The following is a 16,417-nucleotide window of genomic DNA, read 5'->3' on the forward strand; positions in this document are numbered from 1 at the left end:
TGTGTGTGTGTGTGTGTGTGTGTGTGTGTGTGTGTGTGTGTGTGTGTGTGTATGTATTGATTGCTTGTCCCTGTCTCTCTGCTACAGGCTTCAGTCTTCTGGTCCATCTCTTACTACTCCTCTCCCTTCGCCTTCTTCTACTTATACAGGAAAGGTCAGTGTGGTTTCAAAGGTGGTGGGACAGGAAACGGGCAGGTCATTGGCAGCTGAGCCAGTCCCCTAATGAGGAAAGGGGACCTGTGATGAGGATGGCTTGGCTTCCCTCTTCCATCAGGTATCTTCTTCCTCTGAGGGTGTGGCTGTCCCCAAAAGAGGGTGTGGGGGGGAGGTTGGGGCTGAACTGCGAAGAGGAGCTGAGGGGCAGTGGGGAAAGCTTCTCATATAATCCCTCTCCCCCACCAGGTTACTTGAGTTTGTCCAAAGTGGTGCCATTTTCTCACTATGCTGGGACACTGCTTCTACTGCTGGCAGGAGTGGCCTGCCTCCGAGGTAGGTGGAGAGGGAGACCGGTTTGGATCTATCCATCACTGAGTAAATATTCATTAAGTACCTTTGCAAATATAGTTCGGTGCTGGGCCCTGAAGGGAAGTAATTAATGGCCGAGAATGATCTTTTCCTTAAAGGGGTTGAGTTGTAAATATGAACAGATAATTAGCAGAAAGGTTTGCTATTATCTAGAAAAGATGCATATACCCTACAACAGTTCCACATATATCCATGTGTATGTTTGTGTTAATCCTTAAGTGGACTCCATGGCCCCTAATAGCAGGATGGATAAATACATTAGAGGTTATAGTCCTACAACAGAACACCAGAGAGCAAGGCAGATGAACAAGCCAGAGTTACACCCAGCTACACAGATGAATCTCACAGATATAATGTTTTTGGGTTTTCTTTGGCTGCGTTGGATCGTCATTGTTGCGCGCGGGCTTTCTCTAGTTGCAGAGAGCCGGGGCTACTCTTCATTGCGGCGCGCGGGCTTCTCATTGTGCTGGCTTCTCTTGTTGCGGAGCATGGGCTCTAGGCGTGCGGGCTTCAGTAGTTGCAGTGGCATGCAGGCTCAGTAGTTGTGGCGCACAGGCTTAGTTGCTCCGCGGCATGTGGGATCTTCCCGGACCAGGGCTTGAACCTGTGTCCCCTGCATTGGCAGGTGGATTCTTAACTACTGCGCCACCAGGGAAGTCCCCCACAGATATAATGTTGAATGAAAGAAGCTGAACACCAAATAATTTATGCAGTATGTTTCCATTTACATAAAGTTCAAAAGGGATGCATATATAAGTGGCAAAACACTAAAGAAAAACACAAGTCTTGGTTATCTTGAAAGTCAGGAGAGTGATAACCTGGGAGGGGGAGGGAACAGGCTGGGGAGGACTCCTGGTGGGAGGTGGCTTTGTGCTCTTTCTTTTTTTTGTGTGCTCTTTCTTGACCTGGGTGATCGGCACATGAATGTTTGTATTCTTTAAACTGAATGTATGTTTTATGTACATATGTTATTATCTCACAATTTAAAAAATGAAGAGACAAACCAAATCAGTGCCCTCTGGCGGGTGCACTTGATGAAAACCAGGTGAGGGGGATGCCTAAGAAGGGAGTGGTGGGGTCAGGAGCTGGACGGCTGCCGTTGGGTCCATTCCGGGGTGAGGACCTTCTGCCCATGGCGCTGGGCTCCCTGCTCCGAGAGGCCCTCCCTGACCACCCTATCTGAAAGTCACTCCCACTCCTCAGTTTTGTCTTAATTTTACATTTTATTTATTTTTAATTTGGGGGAGAAATTAAATACAGAAAAGTCCGTAAAACAAAATATCAGAAAGAACTAAAATGCTTATGTTTTGTGCTACTGCTTCAAATACCTTTTGTCAATAAAATACTAAAGCATTACAGGGTTGGCGTTGCCACTGGAATCTTCCTCAGCCCCATGTTTCTCTTTCCCCAGAAATAACCATTGTCATCTGGTGTGTTTTTTTTTCCCTAGTCCATATTTTTATATTTTTACAAAATATAGACCTCATTCCATCACATCAGAGCTGCTATGAGTTGTAAATGCATACCGATTTCAGTTTTCAAATGTGAAAAAAAAATATGAATCTTAGAATCTGTGCAATATGATAAGTATAGACAAAACAGAGCATTTTGGGGGGGGTGCATTTTACATTTTTAGCACAAATGACATCACTCTATCCAAATCACTGTGCAGCTTGTTTCATTCTCAGTATTGTTTGGGGGCGCTACCCTTGATGATACATAGCGTTCTAGTTCATTCTGGTTTTATTTTCTTTATAGCCCTTATCCCTCTGAAATTTTCTTGTTTACTTATTTATTGTCTTTCTCCAGCCCCACCCCATCCCCAACCAAAATGCCAGCTCTTTGAGGGCTGGGACCTGTGTGTCTCGATTCCTGCTGTCACTCCCATGTCGGAACAGTGCCTGGCGCATGACACCTGTCGGGTCAGTGGGAGCAGAGAAGTCAGGGCTTGAGATTCCTCAGCAGTGAAGGGAGAGCAGATGCGATCGCTGAGGGGCCAAGCAAAGAGAGAAAAGAGCTCAGTGTTGAGAATGACTTTCGATTCAGAGAGAGGAGAAGGGAGGCAGGGGAGGAGCAGCCCAGGAATTGGAAGGAGGCAAAGATGGACCCAGGAAACAGGAGAAAGGGATCTTGACGGACGGGAAGAGTGCTGAGTGGCACAGTTAAAAGAGAATGGGGTGACTTCCCTGGTGGCGCAGTGGTTAAGAATCCGCCTGCCAAGGCAGGGGACATGGGTTTGAGCCCTGGTCCGGGAAGATCCCACATGCCGCAGAGCAACTAAGCCCGTGCGCCACAGCTACTGAGCCCGCTTGCCACAACTGCTGAAGCCTGCCCGCCTAGAGCCCGTGCTCCGCAGCAAGAGAAGCCACCACAATGAGAAGCCCGCGCACCACAATGAAGAGTAGGCCCCGCTCGCCGCAGCTAGAGAAAGCCCACGCGCAGCAAGGAAGACCCAACTCAGCAAAAAATAAACAAATAAATTTACTTAAAAAAAAGAGAGAGAGAGAGAGAGAGAAAGAGGACAGGAAGGGGACTCGGATGCAGTGAGTGAGGAAGTAATTATGGGGCAAGAGCAAGAGCTGTGAAGCCAGATGCAGGGAGTTAGAATATGCAGAAAAGAGATGGAAAGGTAGCATTGGAGAAGGGAGGAGGGAAAAGGAGAGAAACCCAGTGTTAGCAAGAGTGAAGCCTGAGGGCACGTGACAGTGTTTTAAGACTGGGAAGAATGAACATTCTGGAGGGTGGAAGGTCTATAGTCTAGGAAGAAACAAACTGGAGAAGTTAGGGAGGGGAAGAATGCCCTTGCCGGCCACTGGATATGGAGGAGGGGTGTCGGCTCAGGTCTCCTATTTCCCCAGATCCGGGGCCCTCTGTTCCTTTTCCTCTCACTTCTTGCCCATCTCAGATTCTCTTCCTGAAACTTACTCGTCTTGCTTCCCAATTTTCCTAACACAGTTTCCTATCCTCTCTCCACCAGGCATCGGCCGCTGGACCAACCCCCAGTACCGGCAGTTCATCACCATCTTGGAGGCAACACACAGGAACCGGTCTGCAGAAAACAAGGTGAGACCCTCAACTGCCTCCGCAGAGCACCGGCCCAGCTTCTGCCTGAGCAGGGAGATGTATTTTGCCACCCGCCACACTGGGCGTTTGCTTGCACATTGCTGGATCCCTTCTCCCCTCCACAAGGGAACTGTCCGCCTGAGGAATTTTTCCTCCCTACCACTTCTGGTGGAATATTCCGCTAGAATAATCCTCCACCCTCCATCTGCAAGAATTGCCTAGATGTGGAAACATTCACAGTGTTTCTTAGAAGGAGGTTTCCTCTCTATCACAACAGCTCATTCTGTAAATGTTTGTTTATTTTTGCCGTGTGCATTGAACACTGTGCTAGTTTTGTTCAGGGATGAGACAAGACAGGCAGGTATGTCCACCCTTGTGCCCAAGAGCACAGTGTGGTGCCAGGAGGGAGAAAAGCGAGGGCAGAGTGTCCTTGGCGTTGTGCCAGCCCAGCCAGTGCTGGAGTGTGATTATCTTTGAGAAGGGGCTTTGGGGCCCTATAAAGCTCTTTCCTGTTACACAGGGGTTTCTGGGGTCAAACAGCTCTGACCACCATCATCGTATTGCTGTTTGCTCCACACCACCACTTATGGAACCGTGTAAAGATGTTCCATCATGCCGCTGTCTGATGCATTTTGCATACACCCTTTCTAATCCTCACAGCAATGGCACGAGGTGGCATTATTACCCTTATTTATATGTCTGAGGAAACAGAGGCAAAACGAGGTTACAAGACCCAAGCAGAGTCACAGAGCAAGGAAGTGACTAAGCCTGTGTTTGGGTCCAGGTCCGAACAGAGCTTGCCTAAAATTTGCTTCCCTTCATTTTGTTTTGTTTTTCCATTTACATTTTTGTAGAATTTTTCTATTGCTCTTTCTTAGTCCAGTTATTTTTGTAAATGTCAAAAAAACATTGTCTGTGACGGAAAATAAACTATTCTCAAAGTGCTGGGAGCTCTGGGGGCGGGGGAAGAAATACAGCAGAGTGGAAGACACAGCTCTCACTGCCCTCAAAAAGCACGTGGACTGGGCTTCCGTGGTGGCGCGGTGGTTGAGAGTCCGCCTGCCGATGCAGGGGTTGCGGGTCCGTGCCCCGGTCCGGGAAGATCCCACATGCCGCGGAGCGGCTGGGCCCGTGAGCCATGGCCGCTGAGCCTGCGCGTCCGGAGCCTGTGCTCCGCAACAGGAGAGGCCACAACAGTGAGGGGCTCGTGTACCGCAAAAAAAAAAAAAAAAAAGCATGTGGACTGACTCAGTGGGGTAACCGAAGGCACAGATGGTCTGGGTGGCATCAGCAGCCCGTGGCTGCAGGAGTCGAGGGAAGGGAGGTGCCCGTGAGGATGGAACAGTCAGAGAGGCCTTGATTCAAGTGGTGGGCCAGGTGCAAAGGGGCTACCGTGGGTGTGACTTCCCTCCTTCCCTCTCACCAGACATTTTGATCCTTCAAGATAGAATCGTGTAAAGAACCTAGGTGGGGAAGGGAGCGTGACCAGCCAACAGGCTCCCCACCTCCTCCCTCAGAAGCTCCAGCACCTCCAGCGCCCCCTTCTGGGGGTGAGTCAGTCTTAGATTTTAGAAAAGCGAAGAGTGTTAGGTTCCTCTTCTGGATGAGGGCAAACAGGCCAGAGTTGATACCTGATAGGGCATCCTCTCTAGCCTGACTTTTCTGGCCCCCGGCAGAACTTTCCATCTGCAGACCGGAGGGTGTTGACCTCTGCTTGTCTCCCCATGATGGGTGGGGGCCGGTCCCCTGGATGGTGGGAGTGTTGAGGGTGGGTAGGCGGGCATCCCCACGACTCCCCTTTCCATCCCCTCCCCCATCTCTCTCCGCCCACCACAGAGGCAGCTCGCCAAGTACAACTTCGACTTCGGGAGCTGGCCAGTCGACTTCCACTGGGAAGAGCCCAGCAGCCGGTGAGGCCCCGGTTCTTTCGCTCCATGCCTGCTCTGTCCCCCACCTCCACCCCTTCTTGGGGTCTAGGGCCTGCCATCCAGCCCCATCTCCTCATTCCTGCACCCCACCATCCTACGGGCCTCAGACGTGCAGCTTGCTGCTCCTGACCCCATCCTACCCTGCATCTTTCCATTCCTCAGGAAGGAGTCCCGGGGGGGGCCTTCCCGCTGGGGTGTGGCCCTGCTCCGCCCAGAGCCCCTGCACCGGGGGACTGCAGACACCTTCCTCAACCGAGTCAAGAAGCTGCCTTGTCAGATCACCAGGTGCGAAGCAGCAGGGAAGAGAGGCCAGCTGGGGTGGAGGGAACATAGGGTGCAGAGGCTCCAGGACAGGGCGCTCCACTGTTAGGTGACTGTCATTTATTGGGCTTAGTGCCATGTACATTGTATTATTTGTAGCAAAGTATTTAGTTTTTATCCACATCTGTGTGTGAAAAAAAGAGGGTCAGAGAGAGCCATAGTCTCACAGGTGGTGCATGAAGAGCTGGGATATTAACACAGTTCTGTCTGACACAACATCTCTTTCCGTGAGGCTGAGAGGGAAGGGTGAGGTTATGGGTGGGGCGGGGACACACAGCCTTAGCTGCAGCACAGTCTGGTGGCGGCTGCGGCCCTATCCTGGTCCCGCTGCTCCTTGGTTTTTCCACTTTGAGGCAGCTCCAACTTCTGCATCCATGAACAACCTGCCTCATAGAGTTGGTGAGATTTAACATATTCGGAAGGGCTTCCACCTTGCCTGGGTGCCTGAGAGCATGAGGTAGAACCTAAGGAAATCGTGGTTGTGGGTGCTGGTGATGTCTGAAGCGACAACAGTGACCACAGCGGCGCGGCCAGCGTGGGAGTTTTCTGTTGCTGGGGGCTAGGAGGCAGGTTGGAGGATACCAAGGAAGTGGATGGACTTAGTGGTCAGTTGTTGACTGTGTGCTGATTGATCAGAGGGGCGAGCCAAGTTTGAGGTTTTGAGGGGGGATGCTGGACGGGGTTGTACAATGTTGTTCTGGGGACAAACCCTACTTCGGGATTAACTGGAAGTGGTTAACCATCTTTTTCAGGAACAGCACCTATCACATCTCTTTTTTCGATTTATTTATTGATTTTTGGCTGCGTTGGGTCTTCGTTGCTGCACGCGGGCTTTCTCTAGTTGCGGAGAACGGGGGCTACTCTTTGTTGTGGCGCGCGGGCTGCTCATTGCGGTGGCTTCTCTTGTTGCGGAGCACGGGCTCTAGGCACATGGGCTTCAGTAGTTGTGGCTCGCGTGCTCTAGAGTGCAGGCTCAGTAGTTATGGCGCACGGGCTTAGTTGCTCCACAGCATGTGGGATCTTCCCAGACCAGGGCTCGAACCCGTGTCCCCTGCATTGGCAGGTGGATTCTTAACCACTGTGCCACCAGGGAAGCCCCCTACTGCATCTTTTGTGTCTAGATTAGTATATTTGTGCAAGAGATATTTATTAAGCCCCAGAGTACTCTCTGCAAGGCTCTTGGCACCTACTACTACATGGCAGATACCGGGCATATCGCAATGAACCTAAATAAATACATTAACAGAATCATAATTGTTAATTAGTTTGCTTTTACTTATATCAGTATACAGAAAGTATTATCTCATAAAACTTTCAATGTTAATATGTGCATATATGTGTACTAGGCCACAATATAAAGTATTTTTAAAAAGCTGCAGTAGGGCTTCCCTGGTGGCACAGTGGTTGAGAGTCCGCCTGCCAATGCAGGGAACACGGGTTCGTGCCCTGACAAACAAACAAAAGTTTGAAAAATTGGTGCATATATTGTTTCGTTAGGTCCTGAAAGAGGCAAACGAAGCTGTGAAGGTCAAAGGTGAAGCCGGCCCCAGAGTCTCTGAGTGCTTGGGCTGGGATGGTCCCTGGGCTCCACTGTGTTGGGGGTTCATTAACCCCGTGTTCCCCACAGCTATCTGGTGGCACACACCCTGGGGCGCCGGATGCTGTATCCGGGCTCTGTGTACCTGCTCCAGAAGGCCCTCATGCCTGTGCTGCTGCAGGGGCAGGCCCGGCTGGTGGAAGAGGTAAGGCTCCCCTGCCCGTGACCCGCTCCCCCACCCAACAGCCCTTCTTCCCCCACCCAGGAATGTGGCCTCCTGCCCCTCCAACTTGGCCATTGCATCTCTCCCACTCAGTGTAACGGGCGCCGGGCAAAGCTGCAGGCCTGCGACGGCAATGAGATTGACACCATGTTTGTGGACCGGCGAGGGAGAGCTGAGCCCCAGGGACAGAAGCTGGTGAGAGGGCACAGGGAGCCAAAGGTAGAGTGTGGGGAGGGCAGTGGAGGTTCTAGAGATCTCAGTTCTACAGCAGCCCTAAGGAAGCACAGTGGGGATAATCCCATCTCCCAGCTCCACCCTAAAGACCTCTTGATGTAGGAAATCCCTGTGATAGGGAAATAGATGAAGGAGTTGACACGCAAGGACCAAAAAGTCATCATCGTAATAGTCACCACTTGGCACTTACCACAGGCAGGGCATATGTTTGAGCCTCACAACAGCCCTGTAAGATAGGTACCATTTATATTAGCCCATTTTACAGATGATGAAACAGAGGCACAGAATAGCTTTTCCAGATCACACAGTTAGTGAGTGGGAGAGCTGGGATTTGAGCCTAGACAGCCTGGCTCTAAAATCTCCTGCACCCATGAAGCAGCCCTGGAAAGAGCACTAAGCCAGCAGCGCTGGGTGCTGGGTTCTAGTCCCATCGCTGCCCAGATGCTCTGAGGGTCTACCCAAGCCCCACCATCCCTGAGCTTTGGCTTGGGGCACCAATAGAGTTTATCTGACCATAATTCTGGAGCCCGAGAGGGAGAGGGAAAGTGATTGGCATACCACATGAAAGAAACAGTCACAGACAAAATGGACCCCAAAACTAGAAAGGAAAAAAAAAATCCATAATCCCATTCCTGAGAGATGGCCACCTGGTAGTCTTCCAAGGAAGAATGGACACTGTGCTGGGGGTTTGAGCATTTCAAGTTGGATCATTCCTCTTCCTCTGAGGGCCCAGTTTGCTAAGCATTTGCATCCACTTTGCCTCTCACTTTACGGACTTGTGAAATAAGAAGTTTCTGTTCTCCTGGGAGAGAACAGGAAACGTGCCCTTTCCTCTTTCCTACAAAGCTCCCACAGGCTGCCCTCCCTGCCGCTAGTGGGATTTTTGGTCCCAACTTGGCTCCTTCCTGCTTCCCCTATAGGTGATCTGCTGTGAGGGGAACGCGGGCTTCTATGAAGTGGGCTGCGTCTCCACACCTCTGGAAGGTAGGCCCGTGGCTCAGCCCTCTTATCTCTGCCCCTTGGAATGGAATGTCCCCACCTTCCCACATGGATATGACCTCCCAGGGCCTAACCACTTTCTCTGGGTGAGGTTTGAGACCCCTGCCTTTGGGGAAAAGTCTACTCCCCACTTGCTTTGCTAACCTTGTATCCTTCCCCTAGGGCTGTGTCCCTAACCTTATTATGCTCTTTGTTCTGTTCCCCGGACCCAACAATCCCATCTCTCTCCCTTCTGCTGCCTCAGAACCTTTTTGTTATCTTCCCATTCTGGGAAGGCTTGGAGTTTTTTACCTCTGAGTTGGGTGTTTAGAACTCCAGTGTCCTTCTGCTCCTTCCCCCAGAGCTGGGGGCAGACAGTGGTGGGGGGTGTGGGCCATGAGGTCCCAGCCCTTCTTCCCCCTGTGTTACAGCTGGATATTCAGTCCTGGGCTGGAATCATCCTGGCTTTGCTGGAAGCACGGTGAGACCTTCTCGGAAATCCCTTCTTTTTCTGAGTTATGGTCTGTCTCCCTCTGGTCAGCCACTGGCATTAGGGAAAGGGGTTATATGTTTCTGTAGGGCCTCCCACTCACCTGTGACCTTGGCACCAAGGGCAGGGAGCTGCAAGCCTCTTCCTCTCACACTGGGGGCTTGGCAGGAGGGGAGGCAGTGGATCTTGTTGTAAACGACTGGTTTCTAGAGAGGACAGCCCCTCCCACTGCCCTATTCTTTTTTTTTTTTTAATGCCACTGACAGGCGTTTATTCTTCCATTAGAGCAGCGCTCTGAATTGTCTGTTCAGGGCTGCAGCTCCATCTTCGCTGTCTGTTGCAGCGTAGCTGCAGGAAGGGTCCCTGCTGGGAGGTCGGGGGGCGATGGGCAAGTGGCCTTTTGTGCTGACCCGTTCCTGCCTTTGCCCTTCTTCCTGCAGGGCGTGCCGTTCCCACAGAACGAGGCCAACGCCATGGATGTGGTGGTCCAGTTTGCCATCCACCGCCTGGGCTTCCAGCCCCAGGACATCATCATCTATGCCTGGTCCATCGGCGGTTTCACTGGTACCAGCCTCCCTCCTACCCCCCCTACTGTAGGCACATTCAAACCATCTCTGTGTCCCCCCAGGAGAGGTGGGGAAATGCACTGGTGGCCCAGGAGTGGGGTGGAGGCTTCAAGGAGGAGAGGGGGGACGGGGGTGGGATCTCTGAGTGCGTCCGGAAGAAACTCTCCTTTTTCGCCTACACTTCGCATTTCCTTCCACCCTTGTGCCCGATTATTAAAAGAAGTGGACTGGGGTCCTGGGGTGGTGACATCAGGGAGTAAATGTCTCCTCTGGCATTGTCTTCAGTGCATTTCATTGTTCTCTCCGTCCTCTCCAGGCAGAGCCCTGGCTGAGTGAAGTGAGGGGTTAAGGAGAGACCTCGGGCTCACTTAGTAGGCAGGATGGGGTCAGCCTATAGGACCCGTGGGACAAGGGTAGGGGTGGTGGGCCTGCCCTTGGTCCTCACCCTTTTTCCCTGTCCTGGTACCAGCTACGTGGGCAGCCATGTCCTACCCAGACATTAGTGCCGTGATCCTGGATGCCTCCTTTGATGACCTGGTGCCCTTGGCCTTGAAGGTCATGCCAGACAGCTGGAGTGAGTACAGCTCCCAGGCTTGCCCTTCAGGAAAGAGGTGGGCTGGAACTGGGAGATGTTCTAACTGGAGATGGTTCCCCTTTCTGTGGGTGGGGAGTAGGTCACCCCATTGTTGAGAAGCAGGAGGACTCCCCTGTCTGGGGACCTCAGTTTTCTATCTCCATGAACAGTGGGGACCTTGGTGTTGAGCAGGGGCTTTGTCTCTGCTGTCCTTCCACATTTCTCTCACTTTAGGGGGCCTGGTGACCAGGACTGTGAGGCAGCATCTCAATCTAAACAACGCAGAGCAGCTGTGCAGGTGAGGGCAGGCCAATGTCTAGCGTATATCACCCTTCCCCCACCTCACCCCCTGTAGAGATGCTACTGGGTGTTCAAATGCTGAAATTAGTACCAAAGTACAAGTACAAGCCACTGCCCCACATTTCCTGAGTGGCCCTGCCACCACCACAGCAGGCCCAACCCCTCCCAGCTTCCCTGGGACCCTGGACCTTCTCATGATCTGGCAACCAGTCGGTTCATGCCTGGCCCAGCAGGGACCTCCCAGCAAGGCCTGACTTTGAGCCATGCCCATTCTTAAGTATTCTGACTCTCACCCCTGGGTGAAGGGCTAGCCCAGGGGGCCCTGCTGTAGCAGGGGTAAGAATGCAGCCAGTGCAGGGGTCAGGTGGCCAGTTGTCACCTATCTCCCCCTCTGAGCTCTCCCTCCCCACTGTGCTGTCCTCTGAAGGTACCAGGGCCCTGTGCTGCTGATCCGCAGAACCAAGGATGAGATCATCACTACCACGTGAGTGCCTGGGAACTTCTGCCCTCCTGGATCCCAGAGACAGCCAGGGAGTTGCCCCTCCTCCCTCTGCCCACCAGAAAACCAGGTATCCAGAGCCTTCCTCCCCAACCTCCAGCCCCTCCAGTGTACATTCTTCTCACCCCCAGGGTTCCTGAGGACATCATGTCTAACCGAGGCAATGACCTCCTGCTGAAGCTCCTGCAGCATCGGTGAGAGCCAGGGTGTGTGTACGCACATACGCACATATGTGTGTGTACTGACACCAGCGCGGGGAGACGGGGGAGAAAGTTTGGGGATGACGAGTGAAGAGAACTGGGTCCTGACCTCTTGTCCCGGCACTCCCTCCATAGGTATCCCCGTGTGATGGCAGAGGAGGGTCTTCAAGCGGTGAGGCAGTGGCTGGAGGCCTCGTCACAGCTGGAGGAAGGTGAAAGGGGATCTGATGAGGGCTTTGGTTGGGGGCCTGGCAAAACCAGGTTGCTGATGGGCACTCCTCTCTCTCCATGACCAGCCTCGATTTACAGCCGATGGGAGGTGGAGGAGGACTGGTGCCTGTCCGTCCTCCACTCCTACCAGGCAGAACACGGGCCTGAATTCCCCTGGAGCGTGGGTAAGGAGTCCTGGGGCAGGAGGAGGGGTTGGGAAGAGCCCAGGAAGGGGGTGAATATCCAGATGCGTGGCCCGTGTTTGAGCACCTCCTCTCTGCAGGGGAGGACATGAGTCCAGAAGGAAGGCGGCAGCTGGCTTTGTTTCTGGTGAGCTAAGGGGTGGGAAGCAGGAAGAGGGTGCCTGAATGGCCAGGGGGCACGTGTGGGGCTTGGGGACAGGGGTACCCTGTAAGCATTGGAAGAAGCAGCTTTTGTAGAGTGGGTAGTGGGTTCGGAGGGTGTCTGTGTTCTGCACCCCACCTGTCCTGCCCTCTCCCCTCAGGCTCAGAAGCATCTACACAACTTCGAAGCCACACACTGTACCCCACTCCCGGCCCAGAACTTCCAGATGCCCTGGCACCTCTAGGGACCACACTGGGACTCATTCTGGAAGAACGGATGGGAGGAGACACGAGGAAGGACCCTATTACTTGTTATCCTCTGTGTTTATTTTGCTGTTTATAGTTTGTGGCAAGTGGGGGGACCATCCCCCTTCTCACTGTTCCTCTTGCACGTTTCATCCATCCGGCAGTACCTAACCTTCCCCAACACACTATCCATGCATTAAATGAATGGATTATTCCTAATAATTAATAAAAATATTTTTTCTACTGGCTGGCTAATTTTGTGACTTCCCAGGTGTCCAGGAAGCCAGGGTTGGGAGTGGGGAGAGTCGAAGCTCCAAAGGGCTGGGCTTTGAGAAACCCCAACTCCAGACAGCCAGTTTAACCCTCCCCATCTCTGCTGTCGCCTTAGGCAATAGCACGAGCTACCCTTGTGCAATGGGTCCCCAATCCTCACCCTTCCCTGCCATGCCTAGTACTGTCACCACTGTGCAGCCTCCCTGGTGCCTGCCTAGGCCTTCCTGCATACAACCAGCCCAGTAGACCAAGGTTGCCTCCTGTTGCTCACAACTCATGGGCTTTGTTGTTTACAAAGTACTTTCTAGCTCCTGATTTTCACCTACTCAGCAATTCTACAGATTTCCAGGTCCAGCCTGCATGGTCTCACCATCAGTCCTTCCAGTTTTCCTTGCTTAGCTCTTGCTCTTTCCGTGGGGAGTGTGGAACGGCCTGCTCCCCGTGTCTTATGCAGCAAACCCTGCACACCCTCCTCACCATGTCAAGTCTCTCTCTTCACACCCTCTTTGCAATTCAACAAACACAGGGCCTGCCAGGGACCAAGGAGCAGGTACCAAGGACTTGGGTCTTCCCAGAGCCATACTTTGCCTTTCTGGACAGCTGTTAGAATATTCTTAGTTTGAACTTGAGGAAATTGGTTCCCTATAACTTCCATTCTATTTCCAATCCTTGGACCTCACAGAACAGAATGAGTCCCTTTCCCACCCACCAGTTTGTACCCTGGCCACCTTCTTCCCTTGGAAACCTCTTTTCCAGATGAAATACCCCTAGGTTTACCACCCTGGGTCCACCATTTTGAACAAGATACTTAAGGTGGACCATATTCTGAGGTTCTGGATACAGCCTCTGGTTAATTTCAGTGTCTCCTCCAACCTCAAAGCACAAAGCTCCCCTGCAATCCCTGGGGCAGAGGCTGTCTGCCCTAACCAGCTCAGCAGCTCCTTAAAGGGAGATATACTGAGTCTCCACTGAAAGGAGTGATCTGAGACTTGTCAGTTGACATGATGCCTCCTATTTGGGGTTAGAAGAGAAGAGGTGGCCACAGCTCCAGAATGTTCCACCTTTAGCAAATACCGGAGAGCTGATACTGGCACCCCTCTCCTCTGTTCTGCCCTAGGGAGCAAACAGGGTGGGAAGTATGGAGCCTGAAGCTGTGGGACCAGCTGCATGATTCTGAACCTTGCCTTCCAGAGCCATCAGGATAGTTAGCCCCCTGGAGACCAAGTCTTTGTTCAGCTAAGGGAACCTCCTTAAATGCAAACACGGGGTGCCCCACATCTCACACCCTAGACACAAAGGACTCCCTCTTCCTGGCCATGGCCATCAGGGACTCTGTTGACCTGCCTCTACAACCACGTCTCCCTCCCCCTTCTTCCTGCACATACTATAGAGAACAGTGGATGCCATGAGGGGCGCGTGGATACCTGAAGTGGGTGGGGAGAAGTGAGGCTCAAAATTTGAATTCTGCACCACGCCACCAAGGAGTCTCAGTCTACCCCCTCAGATTGCTCCCCATCTGATAAGGCTCACACCCCCGCCCCCGGGGTGGGACCAGCTCCCCATATCCACTCCTCACCCTGTTTATCAGGGTTCTAGCAGTCTCGGGAGAAGACCAGCTGAGATGCAGACAACACATCTGCTGAGGCTCTGACTCTTGCTGTAGTGGGCACCAGGTGAGGCCTGGACACCCAGGCATCCCAGAGTTGCTAGGCAAACTGGGAGAGGGGATGGAGGCTGGGAAAAAGGAGAGCTAGCAACTGGACAGGAAACCTGGGAAGAAGATGTGGGCCCCGGGCTGGGCCACCCCCTATCTTACCATGTCTCATTGGCCCAGGCGCCACCCTGCGCTGCTCCCAGTGTGAGGTGCTGGACTCGGCTCTGAACTGAGTGTCTGGGTTGAGGGTTTGCTCCATGTCCCCGGGAGGGGCATGTGTTTCTCGCACTGTCACAAGTGAATGAGGGCCCTGAGGGTGACAGGCTCCAGAGAGTGGGGGACCCAGGCGTCGGGGATAGCCAGGTCCCTATCCATCCATCCATCCATCCAATCACCAACCCTTCCCAGCTCCCTCAGGAGCCCAGTCATTCACTTTTTCATTCATTTCTATTCTGATTAAAGATCCCCTCCGTAGTTCCTCTCCAGACCGCTCTGTCGCGGCCACTCCCCTAACAGGACCTGGCTTTCGCCCGGCCCAATCATCCATAGCTCCGCCCCTCGTTCACCCCGATTCTTCCTCTAACTGCAGCGTTCTGTCCTAAGGCCCGACCTGCTTTGTTTGGTAATTTGGCTGCTTACCCTCAGGTATCCCTTGTCCGGGGGGAGGGGCCCTCAGCGTGGATTTCTCCAGCCGTTGTTTTCACCATGACGACTGTTGCAAAGCCCCGCCTCTTCACCCCAGGAAAGCCTCCAAGGAGCCCGTCACCATGACAACGAACTCTGGCGGCTCTGCGGGCACAGAAGCCGCGCCCTGCCTCGTGGACAGGGGCGGAGCGAAACGAAACAAGGGCGGGATTAATGACCTTAAGGCCACGCCCTCTCTGAAGAAGGCCCAGCCCAGCTCCGAAATAACTACTCGCCTGTTAGCACTTGCTACGCCCTGGGCCCCGGATTGCCGTAGCTCCACCGCAAGTCCTCCCGGACCTCTCAGGGCGACCCCTTAAGGGGGGCCAGCCTCAGCCACCCATAACGCCCTTGGACTTTTCGTTGCGCTTATATTCGAGAGAGGGAGTCAAAGAGCGCTGTGAAATTCCCTTCTGCTTCTCCTTTGCCCACTTTGCTTCAAAAGCGGCCCTCGCTGTCTAATTGTTTTCGTCTATCACTTTGTCCCTCATTCAACCAACATTTATATCGGTCCCAGGTGCTCCTCCCCAGTTCTCCATTACTCTTGACTTTTCTCTAAAATAATTCTCTTTATCATCCCAAGGCTCTTGGGGTGCGCGCAGTGGTGTGTGTTTTCCTCTCGTATTTCTTCTTTCGCGTCCGCCTTTCTTGGCGTGTCTCCGTCAGTTTCTTCCCATCTTCCGCATCAGCACCCCGAGACCGGATGATTCTTGGATAGTGTTGGGACCACAGCAGGGAACCCTCGGGCGTCTGACAGGGCCGGATGCCTGGGTCCCGACGCCGGGCGCGCCCTCCCCAGCCGCCCGGCCAAGAGCTGAGCTTGGGCTGGGGGCCGCCTTCGCGTCTTCCCAAAATCTCTGAGGTGCAGCCAGGCGCGGAGAGCGAGCGCACAGCGCCGGAGCCTGTGGGCGCCGGAGATCAGATCCACCGACCTGCAGCTGAGCTGAGGCGGGGCCGGAGAAGTCGGGCGTAGGGAAAGGCTCTGACTTCCCGGAACCCACAGGGGGCACTGGGCTGAGTACGGTCATTAGCGACTCAGGTTGTCCTTGCTTTTGGATTTCTGACACGTCTTTCTCATCTTGAAAAATGGTGTCACAGTTACCCCCTTTTGCAAGCCTATCCCCCTTCCCTCACCTCACATTCAGTCTAAGTCCAAATCTGTCCAGTCTTTCTTCTAAATGCAGCTCAGATTCATTCACTTCGCGGCTTCCCTCTCTTCTGCTAGACCAGGCCGCCATCTTGTGACTGGGCTCAGGAATAGCTTCCTAAGTGGTTTTCTGGCCTCAGAAATCTTTTACAAACATAAATTGATCTTGTTACTGCTCTAATGAAACCCCTTGGGTCAGTAGTTCCCATTGCCCAAGTTCTCCCCGGAAGCAGTCTGCCCGCGCTCCCCGCCCCTCCCCCTTCGTTGTCCGTTGACTTGTCTCCCGTACTAGATGGTGTACTCTGTGAGGGTAGTGACTTTGCGCAATATTGTATCCCCAACACCTGATGCAGTGATTTAATGAATGTCTGTTGAATTAATATGAAAGAAGTTTCCCCTCTCATTCCCCTGTTGCTGGGTC

The 16,417-nt window shown here is 53.1% G+C and overlaps 1 protein-coding gene across 2 annotated transcripts in view; it reads left to right on the top strand.

Annotated features, from left to right (window-relative positions):
• The window catches only part of ABHD16A (abhydrolase domain containing 16A, phospholipase), a 14,526-nt gene extending 2,044 nt beyond the window's left edge, over positions 1–12,482 (top strand). Inside the window, exons 3-20 of one of the 2 annotated variants that reach the window (XM_024738657.1) lie at positions 88–154; positions 403–489; positions 3,503–3,588; positions 5,425–5,498; positions 5,679–5,801; positions 7,465–7,579; positions 7,691–7,792; positions 8,752–8,815; positions 9,241–9,290; positions 9,740–9,863; positions 10,335–10,439; positions 10,674–10,737; positions 11,167–11,223; positions 11,370–11,432; positions 11,574–11,650; positions 11,735–11,833; positions 11,932–11,978; positions 12,154–12,481. In XM_024738657.1, coding sequence (XP_024594425.1) covers positions 88–154; positions 403–489; positions 3,503–3,588; positions 5,425–5,498; positions 5,679–5,801; positions 7,465–7,579; positions 7,691–7,792; positions 8,752–8,815; positions 9,241–9,290; positions 9,740–9,863; positions 10,335–10,439; positions 10,674–10,737; positions 11,167–11,223; positions 11,370–11,432; positions 11,574–11,650; positions 11,735–11,833; positions 11,932–11,978; positions 12,154–12,237 — 1,488 coding nt within the window. In that variant the 3' untranslated portion in view covers positions 12,238–12,481. Of the gene's footprint in view, positions 1–87; positions 155–402; positions 490–3,502; positions 3,589–5,424; positions 5,499–5,678; positions 5,802–7,464; positions 7,580–7,690; positions 7,793–8,751; positions 8,816–9,240; positions 9,291–9,739; positions 9,864–10,334; positions 10,440–10,673; positions 10,738–11,166; positions 11,224–11,369; positions 11,433–11,573; positions 11,651–11,734; positions 11,834–11,931; positions 11,979–12,153 lie in introns of both variants that reach the window. The other variant, XM_024738658.1, reaches the window with a different exon arrangement.
• The last annotated feature ends 3,935 nt before the right edge of the window (positions 12,483–16,417 follow it).

Source organism: Neophocaena asiaeorientalis, unplaced genomic scaffold (genome assembly GCF_003031525.2).
Source record: "Neophocaena asiaeorientalis asiaeorientalis breed wild unplaced genomic scaffold, Neophocaena_asiaeorientalis_V1.1 scaffold282, whole genome shotgun sequence".
In the NCBI taxonomy this organism is placed as follows: Eukaryota; Metazoa; Chordata; class Mammalia; order Artiodactyla; family Phocoenidae; genus Neophocaena; species Neophocaena asiaeorientalis.